The sequence below is a fragment of the Cynocephalus volans genome, chromosome 14 (assembly GCF_027409185.1).
Source record: "Cynocephalus volans isolate mCynVol1 chromosome 14, mCynVol1.pri, whole genome shotgun sequence".
NCBI lineage: Eukaryota > Metazoa > Chordata > Mammalia > Dermoptera > Cynocephalidae > Cynocephalus > Cynocephalus volans.
Genome location: NC_084473.1, coordinates 91,318,867 through 91,346,589, shown reverse-complemented (window position 1 = coordinate 91,346,589; position 27,723 = coordinate 91,318,867). Strand labels below are relative to the sequence as shown.

Sequence of the window (27,723 nt, the reverse complement as noted above, 5' to 3'; positions counted from 1 at the left end):
CAATGGGTTGGGCGATGGGGCGGGCCTTTGATGAAGGGACGGCGAAGGGAAAGATGGCGGCCACCGTGGGACCGTCAGGGTGGTGGCAGCGGTGGCGGCGGCGTTTGTCGGCTCGGGATGGGTCCAAGATGTTGCTCCTTCTCCTTTTGTTGGGGTCTGGGCAAGGGCCACGACAAGTCGGGGCGGGTCAGACGTTCGAGTACTTGAAACGAGAACACTCGCTGTCGAAGCCCTACCAGGGTGAGGCGCCCGGGGCGAGGTGGTCGTGCAGGGGGAGGGTTTCGCGACCTGAGCTCATCTGTACAGGCGGGGCCGGCGAACGACTTCGTTGCCCCGAGGAAACTGCAGGTGGTAGTGGGGACCAACGGGGAATTCCACCGCGTTTGGGAGCCGCAGGTCCGAAGGGTGGGAATCAGCTGCCCTCTCCTCCCCCCTTCCAAGCGCTGGAAGTTTCCAGCAGATCCAGGTCGGGCTCTGCATGCCACTAGCGCTAGACCTGGACGAAGGGGATCTCAGAGTTGGGCAGGAGAATTGTGGGAAGGGAAAGAGCTGAGAATGGTGAGGAGTGATTGAGCGCCACCAGCAATGAGCCGTCTCCAGATAGGCCTGGAGGTAAAGCAGGAGAAAGAACGAGGATAGAACGTGGCTGGAGTGAGAACGGAGATAAAATTCTGTTGCCGGTTAGAACACCTGCTCTTCTGCAGTCCAGGAGCCCGACTGATGAAAGAGGCTTGTTAGCTTTGCTCTGTTCAGGGTTCATAGGCCCCTAAGCACAGTTTATCGGCCAGAAAATTGATAGAGTTAGCTACAAAGAGGACAGACAGATCAGAGCAGATGGCTTAATAACACAAGTCTGTTTCCCCGCTGAGGTGTGAATAGGGGAACAGCAAGCAAGCAAACAAACACTCAAAGTGCTATAAAATATATTCTACTACTAAGGGTAATCGTTTATTCACTGAGCAGATGCATTTAGTGCCTCCTATGAGCTGGTCTCTTTGCTAATACTGTAGGTTATACAAAGTTTTTACTCTTCAGGAGTTTATAGTCTGGGGAACTGGGAGAGAAGGAGCTTCACACTTGAAGGATTATTTAAGGAAAGAATGTGATTAAGCCTCAGAAGCCTGAGGGTCAATCAAGCTCTTTTTGGTATAACTGGGGAAATTTATTTTCTTACATGGTGCTAAAGTTTACTCACAAATAAAATGGGAAGAATGGATTTGAGCTATGGTTACTGTGGTGTACATAGAGTGGTAGCTCTGATGTGCTTTTTGGGGTTTTCACCTGAGAAGGGCCTTGTGAAAGGAAGCTGTAAAGATGGCAACAATTTAACATTTAGGAGTGACAGAAGGTGGGAGATTGAGTGACATGAAAGGGAAAAAAAGATGGTGGCTCCAGCTTTTGGAGGATCTGTGGTGGCTTTCTGAACAGGTTGGTGTTGAAGAATATGAACTGATCTACTTCCTCCTCATAGGTGTGGGCACAGGCAGTTCCTCACTGTGGAATCTGATGGGCAATGCCATGGTGATGACCCAGTATATCCGACTTACCCCAGATATGCAAAGTAAACAGGGTGCCTTGTGGAACCGGGTGGTAAGAATCTTTCTCCCTCCTGTATTGGTGACCCAGAAAGTCCTAAAAAGTTCAGCAGTGGGATATTGACTTAATTTTACTGTCTATCCCCAATATTCTGTCTTCTGTAGATATTAAAGATCTTTACTTCAGAGATTACAGTGACCTTCATAATAAAGAAATCAGATATTTAGGGAAATGCTCTCTTTTGCCCTAATTATAGCAAATTATTCTTTTTTGTTGTTTTATTTTTTGCGGCTGGCCGGTGTGGATATCGGAACTCTTGACTTTGGTATTATAACACCATGTTGTAACTAACTGAGCTAAATGGCTACCCCAAATAATTCATTTTGAATCTGTTTTCTGAAATGTCTTTAATTCCTGATTGACCTGATAGTACTACTTCTTGGGGTTTAATAACTTAACTCCTGTTTAGTTCCTTTGCTATGTAAAGTAGAAGACTACTCTTTTAAATTTATCCCAAACTTTATCCCAGTATCCTCCCTCTTAATTTCAGTTTAAATAGTCTAATTTAAAATTTTATTTTCATGTGAAAGCCACTCTGAGCCTTTGTTCATTTTATTTGTCCTTCTGTCGACCTTTTCTAGCTACATTGTCTTCCTTTTGAGGTATGGTGGCAAGATGTGAATGCAGTATTCCTGGTGAGACTGCATTCTGATTTTGTCCAAGTCTAAGATGATACTTTCTTTTTGGTTTCTAGGGCTCTTTCTTTTATGACCACTTTACTTTGGGGAATGACCCTGGCATCCTTTGGTACTTTGTCTTGGGCTCTCATGAGCTAAGAACTTACTTTTACATGGTTTTTCTCATTAGTTGTAGATGAGAGAACCTCAGGAAAGAGAACTATTTCTTTTCCCTATTCATTTTCTGTGGCAGAGAATTTCAAAGGAGCAGAGGAGTAAGAGAAGTTTCTACATGAGGTATCTGCGTAGGCTGGCCCCTTAACCCAGATTGTAGTGCTGAGCTCGTTTTTGGACAGAATGCAGAGCATTGTGTACTGGTAGAAGACGTAAAGGGCAGTTGAAAGACTTGGATCCTAGCTCTAGTTCTGTCACAGATCCCTAGGCAGGTTATTCAACCTCTCAGTTTTCAGTTTTTCCATCTGTCAAATGAGCTTCATAATACTTGCCCATCAGGGTTGTTATGAGAATAAGATAGTAGATATGAAAAGGCTGTGGAAAGTTAAAGTGGTTCCAGGTATATGTGTTATGTAATTTCACCTGTTATATGTTTCATTGATGAAGCTCTTATTGGTTATTAAATGATTATGGCTAAGGCTTGGTACTTTGCTGCTGTCTTGCTAGCTCTTTGTCTCTTCATAACTCTGTTAGCAGCAATTCTAGCCTAGGATCTAGTTCTCTTGCCCTTTTTTAGACCCTCTGGTACCTGTATTCTCTGTTATCCGGCTATCAGAATGAGCTGTGGAGTTATTTGTATAGGGTGTATTGTTTGAGCAGTGGTTCTCAAATTTGGCTGTCCATTGGAGTTGATGCCTGGTGTCCCACCCCCAGAGATTCTGATTTACTTGAAATAGGGTGTGGTTTGGCTGTTGGGAATTTTTTTTTTGGTTACTGGCTGGTACAGAGATTGAACTCTGCACCTTGGTGTTATAAGCACCACACTGTGACCAACTGAGCTACTGGCCAGCCCTTGGCCATTGAGATTTTTTAAAGCTACCCAGTGAGTCCAATAGCAAAGTTTCAGAACCACTGTTAGATGTAGCCTAGAGTAAAACTGTATATAGCATTGTGCCATACGAGGCCAAGAAGCCAGGAATCCATAGCAGACACCTCCTGGCTCAGTGTGAACCTCTCTTGCTTTGCCCTCTTCCCAGGGACGTAATACCTACTATTGGCTATGCGACAGCTTCCTGCCACTATATTTTGCTCTTGCCCTGAGATCTGAATGAAACAGATAGATAAAAACCCAAAGTGACATGACAGGGATCGGGTTCATCAGAGTAGGGTAAGCAATTGCAGTTTTCAGGGCTCCTTACTAAATGCAGAAGTACCTGACCCCCTTTCATTTTGACTATGTACTCCCAATACTAACACTTTTGGAAAATATCCCAGAAATTAAAAATGAAAACTGAAAGTGGTCTAGCAATATGTTGCTGAAGATCCAGAACAGTCTATTTGGAGAGACTTTGGCTGAACCCAGCTGGTCTGTCTGCTCTTCCTTCCCTTCTTTCTTCACAGTGGACTTTAACCAGAAGCTTCCCTGAACCAAATACCCGTTCTGTTTCTACTTGAAATTGTTCAGCTATTTAGAGCACTTAACCATCCACTTGCCTCTTCCATTTTTCCAAGAAAAACAGGAGTCTGGTCAGTACCATCTCCTTAATGTTTTCCCACCAGAGACTGTCCCTGTGGTGGGAATGCTGTTGTTTTCCTCTGGTGCATTTATGCTTTTTGGCCATGGACATGAGGGTTTGGGGGACTGTAACTTGCCATTCTCATGGGAACTCTGGCTTGACCCTCAGCTTGGCAAAGGGCCATGTCTAGCTAATTAGTGTTGTTTATAGCATCTGTTAATTATTCCTGGAGACCATTGCATAATGACTTAGCTTTTCTTATTCTTTTATGATGAATGAGGCTTTGACCTTTCTTTAAATCGAAGCACTTTAGAATCTGTCAGGAGGTGGTCTTAAGTTATAAATGAGTATTAATCTAGCCATCTATACTCTGTAAGCTGAGATACTTCGCTGGGTGGATGTAGGATCACAGTAGTCTAACTTGGCATACTCTGTCTTTTCCAGCTTTGGAGTATAATTCTGTTTCTTTTGGGAGATGCTGAAGATAATTGGGAGTTTTATTTTCATATTAAATCCCTTAAACCATTGAATGGCTCAATCTGTTTAATTTTATGACATGAACACTTAGCAAGTCTTAAATTTTGGTTTTAACCCTTAGCCTCGTGTTACCTACTTTTATGTTTTCCAAGTCTGTAGATTGACAGAGCTTGAGGGGTTTTGCATGTCATGTTCCTCATTGATTCCCATGTCTTTTTCACTTTAGCCATGTTTCCTGAGAGACTGGGAGTTGCAGGTACACTTCAAAATCCATGGACAAGGGAAGAAGAATCTGCATGGGGATGGCTTGGCAATCTGGTACACAAAGGATCGGATGCAGCCAGGTATTGGGACCCTGGGTTGCTCTCTCATGGTTGTGACAGGCCTGCCTTTTCAGGTGCCCTCTTTTTGAGAAGGGTCCTTCCCCACAATGCCAGTAGTTTTCCCTCTGTCTTGATGCCTGTCGTTGAACACTGGCCTGTCCAGTCTCTAGAATGGGGTCTGAGTCTAATAAACAGCTGAACTTGACTCATCTTGGGGCAATTTCTTGCTTGTTAGTTCTTTCTGAGTTTCCCTGTGAAACCACCAGGCCCGTAGGCTGGGTGAAAGCACTGGCTCTCCCAAACACTGACAATTGGGTGAACGGGTTTCTTCTGGGCATATACAGTGAACGATCTCAGCACTGCTGAGTCAAGAGAAGAGTTACCTATTCTTCCTTGTTGTGTAGGAGCCATTGCTCCAAGTAGATGGCAGGCTTAACCTGATTTGACTTGATCTCTTTTGAAACTAGAAGTGGAACTTGGGAATTCAGTTCTCTCTTGGGGGCATAGTCTTCACCAAGTGTTTGTGAAGCAGAATTCTGTAGGGACGCCTTAGCAACCAGTTTGGATCAGGGAGCTGCCATAATGCTAAACATGGTTGCAGTGGCCTTCTCTCTTTCCCCTGCCGTCAACAACAAACAACTGCAGATATTACTGGGGACTTGTTACAGGCCATACACTCTGCTGGGTACTTTTACATATGCTTTCTCATCTTAAGAGAGGCCTGGAAGTCATTTGATTTTCACTTTTCCTCCATCATAGTGATATATTACTCCTTTATCAACTCTTGGCTTTATTTCATTGTTCATCATCTGTTCTCTCTCTCTAGGGCCTGTGTTTGGAAACATGGACAAATTTGTGGGGCTGGGCGTATTTATAGACACCTACCCCAATGAGGAGAAGCAGCAAGAGGTAATGGCCAGTGTCAGAGCTTAGGTCAGCTGCACTGACATCACAGTTCTTTGCCTCAGGAATGTTGTGCAGGAGGGAACAGAGGGGCCAGAAAATGAGGGTTCTTCATCTGTGGAACTTCAAAAGTTAATGTCCTTGTCAGTATTTTTTCTAGCGAGCCTCGTTATGATTGCACAATCTTTTGGGAATAGCCGTTGGGAAAAGGGGCTTTTTCTTTAGTGTTAACAGTGTTCTCTCTTGCACACATTAGGTAGCCACTGAAATTGAGCACGCTTGGCTGGTTGGTGATTTGGCTGCTAGACCAGCACCAGAGCAAGCTGAATTTATGTAACTCAGCTCCTCAGACTTTTGCTCCATCCTTGCTGTGCTCTATTCTGCAACTTGCTCACCCTTTCTAGTGTCTTTTTCTTCTTCCTCTTCTTAGACCTGAACAGCAGTTCTCCTCACCTATAGAAAATGGTATAAGTAAAAGAAAACTGATGAAATCTTAGCATTCTGTTGGAACCCAGTATTAGGCCATTGGCAGAGCTTCTTGCTTTTTGTTAGCTGACCCTAAGGTTCTTTAGTGCTTTCTTATGCTGACGACAGGTTTATGTTCTCTGTCCTGGCACTGCTATCAGACAGTGGGAAAATTATTATGATAGTTTGTTGCTGGGTATCCTGTAGCTAAATAATAGTTAGCAAGAAAGGCAGGTTTAGGAATGGCGGCAGAGATTACTTTATTTTTTCCCCCAAAGGTTTATTATAAAAAATTTCAATTAATGCCGTTCCCTCTTGAGCATGTTAGCTAGCCATTGAGACTGAGCAGCGTCTGCTTCAGTGGTTGGTGGTTTGGCTATTTAGACCAGCACCAGAGCAGTTTGAGTGTATGTGACTCATCCTCACCATGCATAGTATGGGCCAGGGTCTGAGGTTGTGATCCTGTTGAGGAGTCTGGGCTTGATTCTAAGAGGATAAGTAGATTAAAGAATTTTAATGAGGGGAAAGTCATTTGCAGTCATGCTAAGGAAATAGTGGTAGTTAGAAATTCATCTGAATAAGAGGTGTGGGTTTCAGGGCCTGTTGAGAGTATTAAACTTGGCTCTCTGTTTCTCTCAGAAACAGATTGTTTATACTCTCTTATCTTCCATTTCACCACAAGATAGGAGTAATTCTGATTTGAGAGGGTAGAACTGATGAGTTTATTTCATAAGGAGAGTAGATGTTAATCAAAAAATAAGTTTCAGATGGTATAAAAATTGGGACTTCTTTTTCTGGCTAGCTGTTGTAGTTCTCACCCACAACTGCACATTGCAATTACCTGGAGAGCTTTTAAAAACACTGACATCTAGGCCCCAACCCCAGAGTTCTGATTCACTTTGTCTGAGGTGTGCAGACTAGGCAACTTTAACTTTTTCAAAACTCTTCAGGTAATTCACAAGTATAACCCCTGGACAACCTCAGGTCCCTTTTTCCTTATGAAACTAAATTAAGAAAAGTAATAAAAGCAGTTCCTGTATATCAGGTGGCTACTATGTGCCAGGTACTTTGCAAATATTGTCTTAATTCTCATTAAACCTCAAAGTCAGTATTATTTTTCCCATTTTACCGATGAGTAAACAGAGGCTTAGAGAAGTTAAATGTCTTGTTCAAGGTAGCAGCCAACATAAGGTGAAGCACAAGTCTGCCTGATTCTGAAGGCTTTGCTTTTTTTTTTAAAAAAGATGACCGGTAAGGGGATCTTAACCCTTGACTTGGTGTTGTCAGCACCACACTCAGCCAGTGTGCGAACCGGCCATCCATATATGGGATCCGAACCCGGGGCCTTGGTGTTATCAGCACCGCACTCTACCGAGTGAGCCACGGGCCGGCCCTGAAGGCTTTGCTTTTAACTATGATGCTCTACTACGTCCCATCCATTTTTTCTTCTGCCAGGTTGACTTCTTTCTTGAGAATGGAGACATTTATCATTTTCATGTGATCTCCTATGCACTTTCGGTTCTTAGAGCTTATGTTCAGCTCAGGGAGTATAGAAAGTATTCTCCTTTTCTGCATCACAACAACCTGGAACTATCATTGGGGGTAAAATCAAATGTGTTGCTGGCATGGTTTACTTCAATATTGAAAATAAAGGTACCAGGCATCATTCTAAGTACTTTTACATGTATTGTTTACTTATCATGATTATTACCATCTCTACTTTATGGGTAAGAAACTAAAGTATATGCAGAAAGGTTACAAAACTTGTTAGTGTCACACAGGTAGTAGATCTGACTCCAGAGACTCCGGTCTCATTATTTTGCTTTATTATTTTGAGCACATAAGAAGAAAATGGCAAATACAGTACCTTTTGAAAACTTTCAGATGAACATGTTTTATGAGCATGTGCTGGACAGAGAGGACAAGGAGCAGATAGGAGATGCGTGGAACAGTTAATCAAATTCCTCAAGATAGTGGTAAAAACATTTCTCCGAGTTTTTGTTTCCTTGTCACCAGAGTGCACATGACCCTATTGCTCAACTTCCTACCACATTTGTTCATGAGAAATATTGGGAAAATAATGGCAACCAGTAATTCATCTGAGAAGGGTGTGAGAGAGTTCAGTTTGTGAGTTGAGTTCAGGCTTGGCACCCTGAAATCAGGAGAGTTTATTCAAAGTTACATATCCTCCATTTCCTCATCCGCAATATAGCAATTGTAGTTTATATGGGTAAATTAAGAGCTTTAATATTTGGGAATACAATGTACTACCTGTGCCACACTGAGGTTGCCAGATCATAAGTAGCTCTTAAAATGAAGAAGAAATAGAAAATCTGGATAGACTTATATAACAAGTAAAGAGATTGAATTAGTAATAAAAAATGACCCATAAAGAAAAGGCCCAGATGGCTTCACTAGTGAACTTTACCAAACATATAAAGTAGATTTAACACCAGTTAAATTTTACCAAACATATAAAGTAGATTTAATGCCAGCTTTTCTTAAATCCTTACAAAAAATATAAGAGGAGGGGACAGTAACTTACTCATTCTATGAATCCACTATCCTGATACCAAAGCCAGACAATGATATCATAAGAAAACTACGGACCATTACCTTTTGTGAATATAGACATAAAAATCCTCAACAAAATACTAACCAACTAGATGCAGCAACATATAAAAAGGATTATATACCATGACCAAGTATATTTATCCCAGGAATTAAAGTTTGGTTTAATATCTGAAAATTAATGTGATACTATGTTAATAGGCTAATGGACAAAAACCATATGATCACCTCAGTAAATACAGAAAAAATATTTGACAAAATTTAATGTCTCTTTAAGATAAAAATTCCCAACAGATTAGGAATAGAAGGGAATTTCCTCAACCTGATAAAGGTCAGCTATGGAAAGTGTACAACTAACATCATGTTTAATGGTAAAAGACTGAATGCTTTGGGCCAGCCCGTGGCTCACTCGGGAGAGTGCGGTGCTGATAACACTAAGGCCATGGGTTCGGATCCTATATAGGGATGGCCGGTTGGCTCACTGGCTGAGCATGGTGCTGACAACACCAAGCCAAGGGTTGAGATCCCCTTACCGGTCATCTTAAAAAAAAAAAAAAAAAAAATACTGAATGCTTTCCTCCCAAGATCGAGAATAAGACAAGGGTCTCCATTCTTGCCACTTCTGTTCAACATTGCACTGGAGGTTACTACCCAGGCAGTTAGACATGAAAGTGAAATAAAAGACATCCAGATTGGAAAGGAAAAAGTAAAAGTATTTCTGTTTGCAGATGGCAGGATATAGAAATCCTAAAGAATACACATAAAAACTATTAGAACTTGCAAATGAAGTCAGCAAGGTTGCAGGATACAAGATCAATATACAAAAATCAATTTTATTTCTATATGTTTGCAAGGAACTATCTGAAAATGAAGGTAAGGAAACAATTTTATTTACAGTATCATCCAAAAGAATAAAATACTTAGAAATAAATTGAACAAAAAAAATTGACAACTACAAAATATTGCTGAAAGAAATTAAAGACTTGAGTAAATGGAAAGACATCCCATGGCATGGCTCAGAAGACTTGGTGTTGTTAAGATGACAGTACTATCCACATTGATCTACAGGTTTGACACAATCCCCATCTATAAAAAGCTTAACTAGCTTCTTTGCAGAAGTTGACAAGCTGATCCTAAAATCTGTATGGAATTTCAAGGGACCTAGAATATCCAAAATAATCTTGAAAAAGAAGAGTGAAACTGGAGAATTCCCTAACTTAAAAACTTACTACAAATGTACAGTAATAAAGACAGTGTGCTACTTGCATAAGGATGGACATACAGATCGATGAAATAGAACTGAAAGTCCAGAAGTAAATGCTCACATTTAGTCAATTAATTTTTGACAAGGATGCCATTTCAGTGGGGGAAAGAATGGTTTTTTCAACAAATAGTGCTAAGTCAACTGGTTATCCACATGCAGAATAATGAAGTTATCCTTACCTCACAGCATACTCAAAATTTAATTCAAATTAATCAAAGACCTAAATGTAAAAATAAAAACTACAAAACTCTTAGAAGAAAACATAGGGTTAATTCATGACCTTGGATTAGGCAGTAGTTTCTTAGATATGACATCAAAAGGAAAAAGCAACAAAAGAAAAATATAGATAAATTGGACTTCATCAAAATTAAAAACTTTTGTGCTTCAAAGGACTCCATCAAGAAATGGAAAAGACAACACACAGAATGGGAGAAAATATATGTAAATCATATATCTTATTAGGGACTTTCTAGAATATATAAAGAACTATTACAATGCAGTAATGAAAAGACAACCCAACTAAAAAATGGGCAAAGGATCTGAATAGACATTTCCCCCCAAAAGTTATACAAATGTCCAATAGAGGCATGAAAAGATGCTCAACATCATTAGCCATCAGGGAAATGCAAATCCAATGAAATACAACTTAATACCCACTAGAGTGATTATAATAAAAAAGGCAGACAGTAGCAAGTGTTAACAAGGATGTGGAGAAATTGGGACACTCATACATTGCTGGTAGGAATATAAAATGGTACAGTTGTTTTGGAAAACATTTCATCATTTCTTCAAATGGTTAAACACAGGGCTTATATGATCCAGCAATTTCACTCATAGGTATATACCCAAAGAAATGGAAACATATCTACACAAAAACTTTTATATGAATATTCAAAGCAGCATTGTTCGTAATAGCCAAAAAATAGATACAACCCACATGTCCATCGACTGATTAGTGAGTAAACAAAGTGTGATATATTCACACACTGGAATATCATTCAGCAATAAAAAGAAATGAACTACTGGGCCTGCCAGTTAGCTCAGGTGGTTAGAACGTGGTCCTGATAACACCAAGGTCCAGGGTTCAATACCTGTACCAGTCAGCTGCCAAAAAAAAATAAAAGAAATGGAGTATTGATATGCTCCAACATGGAAGACCCTTGAAAACGATATGCTGAGTGAGAGAAGTTAGTCACAAAATAGCTACATATTGTATGATCCCATTTATATGAAATGCTCAGAATAGGTAACTCTATAGAGACAGAAAGTAGATTAGTGGTTGTCTAGGGCTGGGGTGATGCAGTACGGGGAAGGGGAGAGAGCCTGCTAGTGGGCACAGGGTTTCTTTTAAGGGTGATGAAAATGTTCTAAAATTGACTGTGGTAATCATAATCAATATACTAAAAGCCATTGAATTATATACTTCAGGCGAATTGTGTGGTATGTGAATTATATCTCCGTATTGCTGTTGTTTTTTAAATGTTGATTAAAACATGACATGATCATCTTTTCTTGGCACTATGAAGTCATCAGCTGACGGTCATCAGTTTCCCGCATGAGCCCAGATGTTGGTGAAAAGTTGCAGGGAACTCAGAAGAGATCTTGGAGCATGAATGTTGTCTTTCAGTTGAAATCAGAGTACAATGACAAGAGGCCTCCCTGGAAAGAGCACAGAAGTGCAGCCCTTGGCAGGCTTGGCCCTCGTTCTTCCCTGTGAGATGAGACCCTGTGGAGGCAGAAACAGCCTGTTGGAGCGTGGCGAGAACAGCTCTGTGATCTTCCTAAATGAAGCCAACTTGGAAGTCTTCTTTGACGCACTCCCACATATATATTATTTTGATGTGATGATTGTTTTTCCTTCTTTGAAAATGAAAGAAAATTAGCAATACTATGCCATGCAGCATTCCAGACCTCTCAAGTCTTTTTCTTGAAGACACTGATCCCGCTTGGTTTCTTTCCTGTTGTCTGAGAGAATCTTTACGTTATTAAAGGAACTCCATGACTTCGTAAGTTCTTTTGTTATCATCCAACTTGGATGTGACTTAGATTTTTTTTTTCAGCAGTCTTAGGTAGGGCAGTGTTTTCCAGGAGAGACTCTTTTTAGAAGCCAGGCCTGTGGAGAATTGGCAAGCTCTCTAGATGCGATTAGGCATTGAGACTGCGCTTCACTGGGGAGAACTGGCTTTTGACGGAAGTATGGAAATGTAATGGCTTTATCCTAGTACTGAATGAAGGCAAGGATAGGATAGTGTTTTTTCTGGGAGACAGTGAAAGAGGGAGAAAGGAAGGAGAAGGTAAGAGCCAGTGCTCAGGAGAACGGAGGGTGCTTAGCTCTGGGTTAGTTTTTTACCTTTCTTTGGGTTTTGACTCTTGAGAATCTGATGAAAGTGTTGGGTCCACAGAAAGTTACATATAATTTTAGGAGGCTCATGGATTCCCCAAAGTAGAACTGTAGACAAAATCCCCTGTTCTATAGAGTTGATAGTTCTTCTCATTAGCAGGAAGTATTCACATACTATCAAAAAGATGGGCAGCAGTGCAATTAAGACATACATATCAGGCTGTATTGTGAAATTTGTCATTTGTAATCCGGGTGGGTGGGTTGTGAACTCCAGTGTTTGGGGCATACCTCAAATTTAAAGTTTCCTGATTTTGGAGTACTCTTTCTTGAAGTCTTCAAATTACTTGTTTAGGGTTTTTTATAGTGAGGTCATAACTAAAATAAGTGAGATTAAAATCTTTCCATCAGTTTCTTAAGAGATCATAACGTTCAAGTACATGAAGATCTTCCAGTTAAGTGGCGTGCCTGTAAGAGCCACTTATCCATGTCCTCCAGTTGAGGCTCTATGAGACTTGAGGACAGAGTCACTAGTATACGTTAGTGATAGTCTGGGGGCTCATGGAGCAGGGGCCTTCTCATGCTGCCCAATGATGTAGTGAGACACTCACTGATCTTGTTACCCTCTCTAAATAGAATGGGTATTGCTGAGTTATCCAGTCCTCTTTCTCCAGATTCCTGCATAAAGGTCTAGGTAAAGTTTAATGTAGGACAAGCAGCATATAAAGTTTTGAAAATCTAGGGCCGGCCCGTGGCTCACTCGGTAGAGTGCGGTGCTGATAGCGCCAAGGCCCCGGGTTCGGATCCCATATACGGATGGCCGGTTCGCTCACTGGCTGAGCGTGGTGCTGACAACACCAAGTCAAGGGTTAAGATCCCCTTACCGGTCATCTTTTAAAATAAATAAATAAATAAATAAATGAATGAATAAATAAATAAAGTTTTGAAAATCTAAAAAGTGACAGGTGTGTCTGTGGAAGTGGCAGTGTCCAAGGGAGGTTGAAATGGAGATGTGGAGGGAGATGCTTCAGATCTAGTAGAAGAGGCATTTGTTTTGTTAATTGTTTTTATATAAAACCTCATTACAAAAAAATGAAAAAATGCTGAAAAAACCACAAAACTGTACAAACATCTTTTTAAAACCAAAAACATTGCATCATATTGTACATACTTTATGTTTAAAACTTTTTTTAATTTTGGAAAATTTTAGACGTAGAAAAAGAATGTGGTGATTATTAGATTCAGATGAATCTTTTAAAAAATTTTTCGTTTTCATCATAGTTTCAGACTTATAGATTTTTTCAGACAAAGAATTCTGTTGTGTTCTTCATCCAGATTCCACATAATGTTAACGTTTTGCTACATTTGCCGTCTCCTTTTCTTTTACTTCTCTTTGTGTGTGTGTACGTGTGTATGCGCCCATGCATGTGTCTATTTTTTTCTGAACTAACTAAGAGTAAATTGCCTTCATGATGCCCCCTTAATGCTAAATACTTAAGTGTGTTTTTCCTAAAAACAAGGAGTGCTCTTACATAGCCACAGCACAGTGACCAAAATCAGGAACTTAACATTGATAACAATACTATAATCTGCAGACCTTATTCATTTTTCACCGATTGTCCCAATATGTCCTTTATAATAACAAGAGAATCCCAGATCCTATGTTGCATTCAGTTGTTATGTCTCTCCTTTCATCTAGAACCATTCTGTAGTATTTCTTTGTCAGGGTACATAGTGTTTAGATACCTGATTATGTTTAATAGTACATATAAAACATTTTTCTGTGTTGATAGATATTGAGTGTAGTGTGGTGTAGTGATTAAATCAGGGCTGTGGAGCCAGACTGCCTGTTTCAGATCCTGATTTTACTATTAATCTTATCTTGGACAAGTTTTCTTACCTGTAAAATGAGGATACTAACACTACCTCACAGGGTCGTGAGAATTAAATGAAAGCATTTAATGTGTTCATTACTGAGTACAGTGCCGGGCACAGAGTAAGTGCTGCTGTTCATACCATTCAATGGGTTAGTTGCTAGGGGACTTTCTGCAAACATCTTGGCAGTAGCAATTGTGGCTCCTCCATTCTCTCTTCCTCTCCCGTCCTTCTTTTCTTCACATAGTAGGCTCCAGATAGCAAATGGTCAGCTTATGAGACTGTAGTATGGTTTGGGTTAGAAAACACTGCTATAAAAGAGTGGTTCCTGGATTGGTTGGTAATAGAATTTTCACTGGTCCAAGAATCAGACAGTGAAGTGATTTTTTATAAGTGCTAAATGTATTCAGTAGTTTTATTATGAAATTATATAGTTCTCTGTCATTTTTTGGTGTTAAAGTGTCCTTTTACAAAACGACGTTTATTATAGGTGAATATTTTGTCATTATTATGTTTTAATATATTTAGTAGTATGGTGCAGACAGCACCAAGGCCCGGAATTCAGTACCTGTACTGGACATCCAAAAAAATGTGTGAATGTGTGTGCATGTGTGCACATTTAGTAAACAATGAAAAAAAAAGGAAACAAAACCTATTAATTTCCAAAATATTTTTGGAAATTTTACTGGTCCATATGTGTTCCTAGTCAATGGTCTAGGAATTATTGCTTTAAAAGATGTATGTTTGGCTTTGTGTTTATACATGAGTACCTGTAAACAATATTTGTATCTAGAAATTCTTTTTTTTTTGACCGGTAAGGGGATCGCAACCCTCAGCGCAACCCTCGGCACGGTGCGGTCCGCACCATGCTCAGCCAGTGAGCGCACCGGCCATCCTTATATAGGATCCGAACCCACGGCCTTGGTGCTACCAGCACCACACTCTCCCGGGTGAGCCACGGGGCCAGCCCTAGAAATTCTTTAATTTAGTCATTGATTGAATATTTGCTGACTCCCTCCTTAATGCCAGACACTGTACTTAATGCTTTACATATCTTGTTCATCTTTATAACTAACCCTGCGAGCTTTGTATTATTCTCCCTGTTTACAGTGAGGAAATAGATTCTCAAAGATGATATAATCCACCCAAAGGCTGGACAGCTATGAGTGGTGTAACTGCAGTTAGAACCCAGGTCTCCCTGATTACAGAGGCCATTTGTGCTCTTTGTTCTATCTAGTGGTTGATGACCCGTGTTCTTCAGACCTGTGGAATTTTAGTATAGATTCCATGAATTCACAGACTCCTGGGTGTCTTTTTAGCCAAGATATGCTGAAGGTACAATGATCGTGTAGAGGGTTTTAAAAAAAATTTTTGTTGGGGCTGGCTGGTTAGCTCAGTTGGTTAGAGCTTGGTGTTATAACACCAAGGTCAAGGGTTCGGATCCCTGTGCTGGCCAGCCTCCAAAAAACCAAACAAACAAAAAAACCCATTTTTTTTTTTTTTTTTTTTTTTTTGAGTGGCCTTGAAGTACAAAAAGTCAAAAACATTTCTCTACCCTACAAATAGCAATTATTTGAACAGTAGGTGGGAGTTCTTCATTTCTGGTGAGGTTTTATTTATTTATTTATTTATTTTTAAAAAGATGACCAGTAAGGGGATCTTAACCCTTGGCTTGGAGTTGTCAGCACCATGCTCAGCCAGTGAGCAAACCGGCCATCCCTATATAGGATCCAAACCTATGGCTTTGGTGTTATCGCACTGCACTCTCCCGAGTGAGCCACGAGCCGGCCCTTCTGGTAAGTTTTAAATTAGGAGTGAAACTACCACCTTGCCTGAACCACTGTGATTCTTAACCTTTGGTTCTAGCTACAGGCTTCTTTCCAGGGGAATAATATTGCTGCTATGTGAAATTAGTGGATACCCAAGAAACACTTCAAGAACTCTTGACTAGGAATAGAAAATAAGATAGGGGCTGGCCAGTTAGCTCAGTTGGTTAAAGCGTGCCTTGTAACACCAAGGTCAAGGGTTCAGATCCCGCACTGGCCAACTGCCAAAAGAAAACAAAAACAAAGACTTATTACTGATGTGAGTTGCTGAAGTAGACAGATTCCAGCTGTGAAGCTGTGGGGCTCTGTCTATTGCAGTGTTTCTTAAATTTGCCTGCACATCACAGCCTTCTGTGGTGCTTTTTTAAAAAATACATAATCTTGTGCCCCTATTTAGACGTTCTTTATGAGTCTCTTTGACTGAGGGACCCACATATATGTGCAGTTGAAAAACCTCCTCCAGGTGATCTTGAGGCCCAGCTGACATCATCTCAGCTTACCTCTGGCTGTTACCAGATAATTGGGTGCCACATTAGCCTTGGGAAGAGTAAGTCATCCTTAGGCTAAGAATTGCTGTCCTAAGCACTCTCTTTAAAGTTGCAACTTAAACTGTTGATCACAGTTGCTGGAGGTAATAAGTGAAGCAAGCCCTGGGATCATTGGAGCTCCCCAAGGCATTTTTAGTCCCTTCTTTTCCTTCATTGTTCACTGAAATTATGAGTTTTCTCTCAGAAGCCCACTTCTGTAAACTGCTTGATAACATGCTCACAATTTCCTTGTTTTAAATGATGGTTGTAGAAGCGTAATTTTATGGCCAGTTGATCATCTACAGATTGGTTTCATGCCTTTCTGTATCTTGTACATAACCTGTCAGTGGCATGAGAAGAGAACAGCTAGGAAGCTGCTCTGAGGCCTACCCCAAATTCTTTACTATGGTCCATAAGGCCTAGTGTGCTGTGGTCCTTGCCCCACCTCACACCAACCTCTCCCTCACTAGCTGTGTTTCGGACACACCTGTCGTCATCCAGTTCCTTGAATATGCCAACCTCATGTTTCTTATGCCCTCACATCTTTTGGTGGACTCCCTCTCATTACTGGTGTCTCAGCTCAGATGTTGCCTCCTCAGAGAGAGGTTCTCTCATCAGTCTCTGTTATATTACCTGTTTTATTTTCATCATTGCATTTATCACTATCAGAAATAATTTCATTTACTTGTTCATTGTTTGTCTTTTCCACTCTAATGTCAGCTCCATGAGAGCCGATACCTGTCTATTTTGTTTCCCATTGGACTCCCAGCATCCGGAACAGTGCCTGGCTCGGAATAGGTGCTCACTGAGTAGTAGAGGAATGAATGCTTGGGGCTCTACACGCTCACCACCCTTTCCATAGGGCAGGGCTGAGCTGAGCTTGCAAAGGTATCTCTTTTTGCTAGTAGCTTAGACCTGTGTCACTCTTCTAGAGCAAAGCTAAATATCCTTGAGCTTAAAGATTTTTCTAAATCTGTCATACTGCAGTGTTCCCATGGAGCTTCTTCCTTGCCCACGTGGTGTAGGTTAGAATGACAACAGTTATTTGAAAATGTATGTCCATAAGGTTCAATGACAGGGTAAATGATTGCTTTGGATTAGAGTTAATTTCATAGTCTCTCAAGTGGTGGTGGGATTTTTGTCTTCTGGGCAAGAGCTGTATTCTGAGATCCTGAGCAGTAAAGAATATCTTGGATTTATAAGAATTTAGCCCTGTTTGTTTCTCCTGTCTCCCGTTGCTATAGAAATATAGTAGTCTGGGTTCAGACAGATTTGTGGTTTGAGCCTCTAACTCCAAGGAACATAAGTAGGGCCTGCCTGGACAGTAAAACACTGTGTTTTGTAAAGATCCTTCCAAAAGCTTCAGGACCCTCCAGGGTTAGAGAGGTCCTTCCAGTGAACCCCTTTGAGAATCTGATGATAGTAACAGACCCTCTCAGAAAAATGTACAAACACCTGTGCGTATGGGTTTGCATATAATTTTGAGGGGTACAAGAACTTGCTGAATGCCCTTCATGGACCTTAAATTCTGTTTGAAGATTTAGGTTGGTTTTTTCGTCCATCATAGCTGGGTCTTAGCTCTTCCATGGCTGTTTCTTTCTGACTTGGTCTCCTGTCTTCTGTGCCCTCTCTTCTTTTTATAATAACCTGATGGACCCTCTCAGGCCCAGAAGAGGCGATATTCTCCAGGAGTCCAGGTATTCAATTCTTGATCCACCTTGGCCATCCCTTATTCCTATGTGTCCATCCGACATTTTTTGCTCTTTAGAGTCCCTGTAGCTATTGTCACAGGAGCCCCCTACCTCTCATCTTGACTGCATCTCCACCTTGCATGTTGACCATCTAGGACAATGGGGAGCTCATCAAAGGAGTGGCATGCCTCATGTTCCCCTCTCCTTTCATCACCCTGCCTCTCTGCACTGCCTTGGCACTGGGCTTGTTCAAGAATGGTTATTAGTTCATCTTTTCTAAGGAAGAATTTGCTCCTACAAATCTATTGGAGAGAAAGGGCCTCTGAAGTAGATAGAACAAAGGTTGGGTTATGGGGAACCTTTCAGTTTTCTCCCCATGAGGGGAGAACCTTGCCCTCTTAGTAGTAGTAGTATTGGAAGAAATTGTATGTGGATGAGGCTTAAGTGGGCTGCAGAGTCTTTGACTAATAACAGTCATTGTGCCATGATAAGCCCATCCCGCAGCCTGGTTCTGGCAGTGTTCTTTCTGAGTCCTAATCCATTTAGCATCATACACTTATAGAATTTTAGAATTTGAAAGAAGCTATCCTGAATGGAAAGATTCCCCTACTCAGTCAAACAGGTATTTTCAGAATACCTGCTGTGTGCAAAACACTTACAGGGGTGTGGGGGGGGTGAAGGAAAGAGACTGAAGTAGGGACATGCGCACATGCAGAATAAATGATTTTTTTCTTCAAGAAGCTTACATGGCAGTTGGGGAGATAGGTATATATGCAGAAAGAAGAAACCTCTAGTATTGGGCATTAATTATGAGGGTACTTCAAAAAGTTCATGGAAAGATTCATATTATTTTTTAATTATATTTTTCCACAACCTTTTTGAAGTACCCTAATATATGCCAAATAGTGATCTCTGGGATGATTCAAGTCACACTCCAGAGTCTTACAGGGGCCATTTCAGGCCCACCCCGGATTGGGAGCAAGGAGAATTACTGAAGAATTACTGAAGGCAAGTACCAAGTTCAGTCTCTTCCTGGACCTATATCCTCTGACTGACCATCCGAATGTGGGTTCTCAGGGGCTGCTGGTGAGGCACAGTGGTTGTCTGGTCTACTGGAAGTGGCTCGGCTTGTACGTGCAAAATTCCTGTTGCTGTTTGTACAGGCAGTTCTAAGAGCTCTTCCTTACTGTCCCTGCTTTTCTCTCCTTGCTTCCCAGCGGGTGTTCCCCTACATCTCAGCCATGGTGAACAATGGCTCCCTCAGCTATGATCACGAGCGGGATGGGCGGCCTACAGAGCTGGGAGGCTGTACGGCCATTGTCCGCAATCTCCATTATGACACCTTCCTTGTGATTCGCTATGTCAAGAGGCATTTGACGGTGAGTCCCTGTCCTGGATCAGTTGATGGTGTGGGTTGTCTCACTCCTGCTTCCATGGCCTGACCTTGGCTTACGTCTTCTTTTTATTCTAGATAATGATTGACATTGATGGCAAGCACGAATGGAGGGACTGCATTGAGGTGCCTGGGGTCCGTCTGCCCCGGGGCTACTACTTCGGCACCTCCTCCATCACTGGGGATCTCTCAGGTACTGCCAGTGCACTCTTTATTTGCTCTGACTGTGGCCTCCTCTTAATACCCAGGCCTTGCTGAGGCCTCTCAGAGAGGCGAGCCAGATGAGCAGAGCTCTGGGAAGCAGGTGCCCTGAGAGTGCTTCTCTTCCTGCATTCTTGTATCCAGATCCTTTAGAAGCCCCTGGCTCTGACTCTCCAAGTCCAGTTGTCTCCAGGATGGAGTGGTGCTAAAGGAAGCAATGTTTGCCTCTTCATCAACCCAGCTAGTAGCAGTGAGCACCCCAGCACTCAGATTTGTGGTCTTTTAATGCCAATACCCACTATAAGGAACTAGAGCTTACTTGAGAAATGGCTGATGTCAAGTCTTAGGCAGGAAGTATATAAGCCTAGAACTTCCCAGAAAAGCAAGGAAGATATCAAAAACTTCTGAGTTCATATAAAAGGACTCAGGGGCCAACTTGAATAGGCTCTTACTGGACAAAGATGGGTTGAGTTGAGCATCAGTGAAATAGTAAGGCTGGCCGATTGCTCAGTTGTCGAGAGCACAGTGTTGAGAACACCAGGGTCAAGGGTTTGGATCCCCTTACCAGCCAGCTGCCCAAAAAAAGGGATAATGACATCAGAAAATTGAGACATGTCACATATGTTTAAATATATGAGTTCATGATGATACTTTTTTGGGGGGACTGGCCAGCACAGGGATTGAAACTCGGACCTTGGTGTCATCAGAACCATGCTCTAACCAACTAAGTTAACAGCCAGCCCTATGAGTTTATAATGGTACTTAAAAGAAGGAGAGAAACCCAGTCCCTAATTCCTTGGTCCTTTCTCTGGTAATTATTAGGGAAATTCAGAGTCACAATTACAAGGAGCTGCAGAAAAGCAGGCATAGTCCAGAAAGGCAGTGTGTTCCGTGTCTGCACTGAGGGGAGCTGCCCTGCTCCTGTCTCCTCTTACCATGCTAGAAGACTTTATATATAATATCAGATACAGATCTTATGTGATCTCTAATTTTAAAATCCTACGTGCTTGTTGATAAAATACAGAATATAGAACATGCCCCTCTCCCCATTTTTATTTTTAGTTAGAAAATGGAGAGATTTCAGTTATTTTTTCAAGGTCACTTAGTTGACTGTGGATCAGAGGCTTGAACCAAGGTACTGACTCCAGGATACCCCTCTCCCCCCTTTTTTTTTGTAAATATATGACCGGTAAGGGGATCTTAACCCTTGACTTGGTGTTGTCAGCACCACACTCACCCAGTGAGCAAACCTGCCTACATAGGGATCCGAACCCATGGCCTTGGTGTTGTCAGCACCACGCTCTCCCAGTGTGCGAACCTGCCTATATAGGGATCCGAACCCACGGCCTTGGTGTTGTCAGCACCATGCTCTCCCAAGTGAGCTAACCAGCCATCCCTATATAGGATCCGAACCCATGGCCTTGGTGTTGTCGGCACCACGCTCTCCCAGTGAGCAAGCCTGCCCATATAGGGATCCGAACCCATGGCCTTGGTGTTGTTGGCACCACGCTCTCCCAGTGAGCGAACCTGCCCATATAGGGATCCGAACCCATGGCCTTGATGTTGTCGGCACCACGCTCTCCCAGTGAGTGAACCTGCCCATATAGGGATCCGAACCCATGGCCTTGGTGTTATCGGCACCACACTCTCCCAAGTGAGCCACGGGCTGGCCCAGGATACCCCTTTTTGTGGTAGCTTGAGCAGTCCTTGTTCTTTTTTTCTCTAGATAATCATGACGTCATTTCCCTGAAGTTATTTGAGCTGACAGTGGAGAGAAACCCAGAAGAGGAGAAGCTGCATCGAGATGTGTTCCTGCCCTCAGTGGACAACATGAAGCTGCCTGAGAGTGAGCACAGGGTATCCTGGGACATGATCCCACGGTTGGGGAGGAGGTTGAATTGCTGCGTAAGGTCTGAGGTCACTTGCACCCACTGCTTGCAGGGTGGTCTCCTTTCCGTGTGGGAAGAATATGGAGTACCTGCCTTTTCATTTGTCTTCATGTTGCAACCGAGCAGCAGGAGGGCTGCTTCATTTTTAAATTGAGGCGTCTGGGCCAGCCTGTGGCTCACTTGGGAGAGTGTGGTGCTGATAACACCAAGTCAAGGGTTAATAAATTGAGGCGTCTGGAAAGGGGGAGTCTAAGTTCTGGCTCCCCATAAATAGGTGTCAGAAACAGGGGACTAAGCCTGTAGGTTGATCTTTCCCTCCTGGGGGGCCCCCTGTTTCTAACTGCTTTTCTCTTGCTTCCTCAGTGACAGCCCCACTGCCCCCACTGAGTGGCCTGGCCCTCTTCCTCATCGTCTTTTTTTCTCTGGTGTTTTCTGTATTTGCCATTGTCATTGGTATCATTCTCTACAACAAATGGCAGGAACAGAGCCGAAAACGCTTCTACTGAGCCCTCCTGTTGCCACTACTTCTGTGACTGTCACCTATGAGGTGTGGGAGGAGCAGATGCTGACCCGAGCATGTAGGCTGGCAGGCCTTCTCCAGTCTCCAGCAGCTAGTCAGGGACTAAGTTCTGTCACTGGAGCTTTGAATGCAGGGACCTTGCATTCCCATGGTCATCCATAGGGACATTTGACCCTGGTCCAGGAAGCCATCCACCCCAGGGCACTGCTACTGTGATGTGCCTTTCCCTGCAGCCCTTCCACTTGGGAGAGAAAAGACATGGAGAGAATGTATGCTGTTGTGATGCCAAAAATCCCAGAACAAAATTTCATAGCCCAGCCTGCCTTGTTGTTGGACTCAGAGGCCCTACTACTTCATTTTTCAGTCTGAAGAATAGAAAACTGATAATACCTGATAATCTTGCAGCCATTCATTCATTGGTTTTTGTTTTTTTATCTAAGTCTCTATCCCCCTGAAGAGCTATCTTTGGAAATCGGGATGGAAACTTCTTCCCTGCCTCACCTTCCTCTCTCCCTTCATCATCCTCTCCATGTGCAACCTGAGCTGGAAAAGACATTTGGATGCCTCTCAGTTGGGGACTGGGGCTGCAGAACAAACTTAGGTTTCACTGACCTTTTTCAGGCAGTCCTAGGGCTTTCTGCTTTGACTACCTGCTTCAGCCTCTTGGTTCTGTTGGCATGGCTGTGGCCTTTTCCAATCAAGTCCCTTCAGGCCCTCAGCAAGTCTGACTGAAAGTTGGTGTGCAAGTCAAGAGCAGCTTGGAAGACTTCATGGATGCCATGGGATTAACTGTAAAACTGACCAGCTCCAGGTTTGATATCGAAAGCAGCTTTTGTCACATGGTCTGACTACATGGAGATGGTTCTGGGCTCACTGGAGCCTGCTTTGCTGCATGTTTTGTGTTTATCATGATTTTTGGAATCCCACTTTGACTGTTCAGAGTGTGAGGAAGCTTTCTTCTTATAACTTGGGCTTGGATACTCCCCAAAGAGGAAATTTGGCGTCTTTTTCTTAATGGATAAGAAAAAGTTGCTGTTTTCATGTTGCAAGTCTGGGATCAATAGACCCTCATCATCTGTGCCTGGAAGAGTCAGTTGTCATTAAGCAGCACAGCCTGAGTGCTGTCCTCTGTGTGTCAGCCCTTATTCCACTGCCTTATCTGACGAGGTCACATGCTGCTCACCTGTCTGCTCTCTGGTTAGATTGGTCAGAGTCACCCTGGAGGGCCTGGAACTATGACCTCTCCTATGAACCTCTGTAGCCTAAGGGAAATTCTTAAAATGGCCGATGGAACCAACATGAACTTCTGACTCAGTGTCCTTCCTTCTAGGAGTGGGTTTGGGGAAAGGTCTAGGCTTTTTTCCTGATCCGAGCCCATCAACCCTTTCTCTGCCTTCTGGGTTGGGAAAGCCCTTAGCTCAGCCCAGAAGGAAGGAGGTCATCTTGGCTGGGCATAGGTCATGTCTCCTTGGGCCTTCTAGCCTTCCCATGTGCTTAACTAAGCAGTTCAGATTGTAGGTCTCCTGCAGGTGGGATGAAGGTGGGGCGGAGACTGAAGGCATTCTCCTAACACCTTCCTAACAATAGCTGAGTTGCTTCAGGGTACCAGAGGACAAACTGTGAACTAGAACTTGGCCTTAGGACTAGGGAGAACCGAAAAAGGAAATGGTTATTTTGTCTTGTTTGAGTCCAAAGGGAGATTGAATAGACCCATGTGGTGAGAGGACCTAGGTTGGCTCTTGAGATGGCCAAAGCAGTGGTGCAGGAGGACAGGGTCTCATCATAGGGGAGGGAGTGAGAGAGCAAACCTGTGGGATTTGTACGATTCCAGCTCATGAGTACCTTGTAGCCTTTTAAAGAGGACAGGGAAGACATGAAATGCAGTCCCCACCCTCCCTAAGGCTGCCCTTGGAGAAATGTGTGACACAAGAAAACTATCCAACTTAGCATCGTATGTCCTGACCCGGCTTGCTTTTTGTTCTAGAAACAAGTTTCTCACTGTGAATGGGGCTGAATATTGTTCTGGGTGCTGTAGTCCCAGGTGTGCGCCAGAGGAGGGAGATGCTTCCCTCTGGTCCATAGTGTGGCTCTTCTGTGCGTGCATGCTGGGGGGCGAGAGGTGGAGCAGGGCCTTGGCATGTTGCCTACCCCACTTGAGCCACTTATCTGCTCAGTTACCCTTTCTCTCCATTTTCCTCTGACTTCAGAGCCTCTTAGTGTGGAAGAGACCCTGAGGACTAGAGGTGGTGCAGTCCCCATCCTTGTGAGTCTTCAGCCTTTTACGTTGTCTTTAACCCCCAAATTACAAGGTGGCTCTCTGTTATAAAACATGTTTATTTCAGTGGAAAATTACAGCTGTGCTCTTGTTGGAAGTGGTTTCTGAACACAGTAGCCAGATTATCCCTTGCATATGTTCTAGAAGACAGAAATAAGGAACTGGTAGGAAGCCTAAGAGTAGGGCTGATGGTAGTCAGAAAGAAATCCAGGCAGACATGGGTGAATTAGTCTTGTGGAGCTGGAAGTTCTGGAAAAATGTCACTCAGGTGATTCTTGGTTCCCTGGAGAACTTGCCACCCATCGTCCATTGTAGGCTTTAGGTTTGGACCCTGGGTGGTGAGGATGGAAGAACTGGCGTTGCTGGTGTTTTGTGAAGTGATGTCATTGTATATTTTAATGGGAGGATAAAGCCGAAGTTCAGGTTTGATCCAGCTCATGGCCAAATAGTTCTGGAGAGAACAGACAAGAGTCAGCCAGAGGTAACAACTTGAAGGTGCCTTCTTCAGAGTCATCCCAAGAGCAACCAGTGCCTTTGTCCCTATCCCCATGGTTGCCACTCACCGGAGCTGAATAGATAAAGTTGAACAGCATAAATGCCATAATTGATATGACCAAGAAGGCTATGATTTTGAAGTGGTAGCGTTTCCAGAGAACATGACAGAAGTTTTGAACAGGTGACTGCAGCCATATGAGAGAGGAGTAGGTGCGTCTGTCCATGAGCAGGGGAGATGTCAGAGAATGGAGGGGGAGGGGGCAGAGGGAATCTTCAGGTCAAGTAATCCAGAGCAGAGTGCTTTCTTTTTAAAAAAGCAACTTCTGCTTGCCTCCCCTGCCCTTCCCCCGAGTCTGTTCTCTTCTGATTGTAACTGAGCACTGAGCTGCGGTGGTAGGAAGTAATTACCCCTCTCCACTTGTAGGCCCACCAGTCACCACCCCATGCAAACTAAGGAGAAAGAAAGATTTGGTGCCTTAGTTCCTCAGGACTCTTACAGGGGAGGATGAAGTGTAGGGTATTGATTGGGTTCCGACTGGCCTCGCCCAGCTGGCTTGATCAAGGCATCCTTCTCTGACAGAATCTCCAGAGTCATCTTCACTTTGCCCTAGGAACAGCACAGGTGGGGAATGGCTGAGGTCAAATAACAGGAGCAAGGTCACTTTAGGCCCTCTTCCCAGGGTCCAGAAAGGAAAAGGGATTTAGCTAAGGTCCCCAGAAGTCTGTTAGAGGCAGGTTATGTGGCATAGCAGTCCTATTCAATAGACATCTTCCCCATCTCCTACCGACAAGCGCCATTTGTCACCATCAAGGACCTGGCAAGGCCACCAGCCAGTTACAGTCTTCTTTTTAAAGAGGGAGAAGTGCTTGTGTTGGAGGAAGTAGGGCCACTTGGGGTCGGCATCCATCATCCTGGTGGAGCACTGGTGGGCATGCCGGGCTGGGAGGGGCATGTCAGACAGATCCAGCTCCAGGACCCCTGAGCCCAGAGAAATGTCATCAGCAAGCAAGAGCTCCCTGTCCTGTGGTCAGAAGCCCTATGCCAGGACCTCACCTAGGAAGTCATCAGGGGAGAAGATGTCATTGTCCCAGACTTGGATGATGAGCCGGGCTGGGAACTTCATCAGTGTGGGGTCCAGGCTCCATATGTAATCCTAAAGGATGGCAGAGAACATGTTTCCAGCCTGTCTCCTTGAGACTTCCCTTGGACACCTTAGTTGCCCACTACCCAGTGGTGATGGACTATCAAGGAAGAGGGTTTCTGCCTCAGGACATGTTCCTAATATTCTGTACAGCATGCAGGTCTCTGGGGGGAAGGGGAAGAGGAGCTCCTGTAGCCTGAGGCTGTTTGTGTGCCCCCTCCCTGCCATGCCTCCAGTCTGTTACCTTCTGGCTCTGGACGCACACACCCTCTGCCGCCAGGTAGTCCATGGTAAAGATGAACCGCCAGTTGAAGTTGCCCTCCCCAGTCAGGGAGTGGTAGTGGATATCTGTCTTCTGCATGTCCTTTTCTAGCCCATATAACCACCTAGGGTCAGAGTCCTTTCACCTGGGGTTCATGTGTATTGTCACCATCCCCGAGCTGGAGTCCTGTGGGAAAGGCTGGCCAGCCAGCTGATGCCAGGCACAGGTGAAAGTGAAGTGGTGTCCCCCCTAGAATTGGGATGACCCAGCAGGATGACAGAACTGGGGAACTCAGGAGGCTCTGCTGGAGCCCTGCCCCTCTCCCTCACCCTTTGACGTAGATGTCGCTCATCTTCTCTCTGCTTAAAGTTTCATCTGCCAGGTCCACATGGGCAGTTTTCCAGATAATGCAGCGCAGCTCATACCTGCAGCCACTGTGCTCTGAGGCTTTGCTGAGGAATAGCTCCCCCCAGCTGCAGCCTTGTTGAGGGAAGAGAGGTCTGGGAGGCTGCCCTCCATGCTCTTGCTAAATTTGGGAAATTCAGGGCAAGAAAGCTCCCCGTAGAGCTTCCTTTATTCCCAGTAGAGAAAAGAATTACTGCAACTCAGCATTTGAGGACAGTGGTGCTCTGCACCCTGGGGAGGCTGAACTGTGACATGTAGCAATTGGGAAATGGCTGTCACTCACCGTTTAGGCTTTCTGGGGCTGATGTTGACTTGGGGGCCAGGAGGCCCCAGCCTCTTGGGGAAGATGTCCACCCACATTTGCACCTTTCCCTAGAGCCAGGATGGATGAGCTGAAGGGGGTTGCTAGCCTCTGTTCTCAGCAGGCTGGCCTGGGGGGGTCCCTGTCCCAGGTTCTAAAGTCTGTTGAGATTGTTTTCCCAACCCTGAGGGATGGAGTATAGAGGAGCGACTGCCTACCAATTTCCCCTTTCTGTGTTCATTTTTTTGCCTAGAGAATAGTGCAGTGAGATTGGGGTATGGTGGCTTCAAGGCTGATGGCATGGTGCTAGGATTTCACCTTTGACTGGGGTCTGGAGGGTTAATGCCACTCTGCAGGTCATGCTACACAGCCTGTCTGGACAGGTCTCCAGTTTAGGCTTGGGGTTTTCTTTATTAAGCAGTTCGCTAGCCCTGAGTAAGAGGAAACCAGACCATCGGTCCAGATTTCCAGATCATTTTATGTTATGTAACCACGACCTAAGGATATTAAGCTAGCCACAAAGTACAGAAGTCTACAAAAGAAGATAAGGGAAGAAAATGGTGAGAAAAAGAGATGAACGTGAGAGGGAAGAACTAACTACCAACACTGGAAAATAAATAAATATGTCTGTCTTTCAAACTACTGACCTAGTTTTATTTTTTTGAAGTTGACCCCA

The 27,723-nt window shown here is 43.5% G+C and overlaps 2 protein-coding genes across 4 annotated transcripts in view; one reads left to right on the top strand and one right to left on the bottom strand.

Moving 5' to 3' along the window:
• The first annotated feature begins 41 nt into the window (after positions 1-41).
• On the top strand, positions 42-27,689 carry LMAN2L (lectin, mannose binding 2 like). Of its 3 annotated transcripts, none has more exons than XM_063077736.1 (8): positions 42-240; positions 1,472-1,590; positions 4,608-4,725; positions 5,531-5,613; positions 19,382-19,543; positions 19,636-19,750; positions 21,485-21,604; positions 22,011-27,689. In XM_063077736.1, exons 1-8 carry the CDS (start codon positions 54-56, stop codon positions 22,151-22,153), a joined length of 1,047 nt encoding a protein of 348 aa, XP_062933806.1. In that variant the 5' UTR covers positions 42-53; the 3' UTR covers positions 22,154-27,689. The 3 variants fall into 3 exon arrangements, with proteins under 3 accessions (XP_062933806.1, XP_062933807.1, XP_062933808.1); XM_063077737.1 differs by having other exon boundaries at positions 21,485-21,615; positions 22,011-22,074; XM_063077738.1 differs by lacking the exons at positions 42-240; positions 1,472-1,590; positions 5,531-5,613 and adding an exon at positions 18,138-18,170 and having other exon boundaries at positions 4,654-4,725.
• FER1L5 (fer-1 like family member 5) overlaps positions 24,669-27,723 on the bottom strand; it is a 50,651-nt gene continuing 47,596 nt past the window's right edge. Inside the window, exons 46-53 of the mRNA XM_063077735.1 lie at positions 27,030-27,118; positions 26,671-26,766; positions 26,324-26,465; positions 25,992-26,091; positions 25,723-25,916; positions 25,435-25,544; positions 25,006-25,153; positions 24,669-24,893 (exon numbers count right to left, since the gene is read on the bottom strand). Of these exons, the coding sequence (XP_062933805.1) occupies positions 24,669-24,893; positions 25,006-25,153; positions 25,435-25,544; positions 25,723-25,916; positions 25,992-26,091; positions 26,324-26,465; positions 26,671-26,766; positions 27,030-27,118 (1,104 nt within the window). The remainder of the gene's footprint in view (positions 24,894-25,005; positions 25,154-25,434; positions 25,545-25,722; positions 25,917-25,991; positions 26,092-26,323; positions 26,466-26,670; positions 26,767-27,029; positions 27,119-27,723) is intronic.

Coding starts and splice junctions, on each gene's coding strand:
- LMAN2L (XM_063077736.1), top strand. CDS start 54: ATGGCGGCCACCGTGGGACCGTCAGGGTGGTGGCAGCGGTGGCGGCGG. Junction 241..1,471: donor GCTGTCGAAGCCCTACCAGG/GTGAGGCGCCCG, acceptor TCCTCCTCATAG/GTGTGGGCACAGGCAGTTCC. Junction 4,726..5,530: donor AAAGGATCGGATGCAGCCAG/GTATTGGGACCC, acceptor CTCTCTCTCTAG/GGCCTGTGTTTGGAAACATG.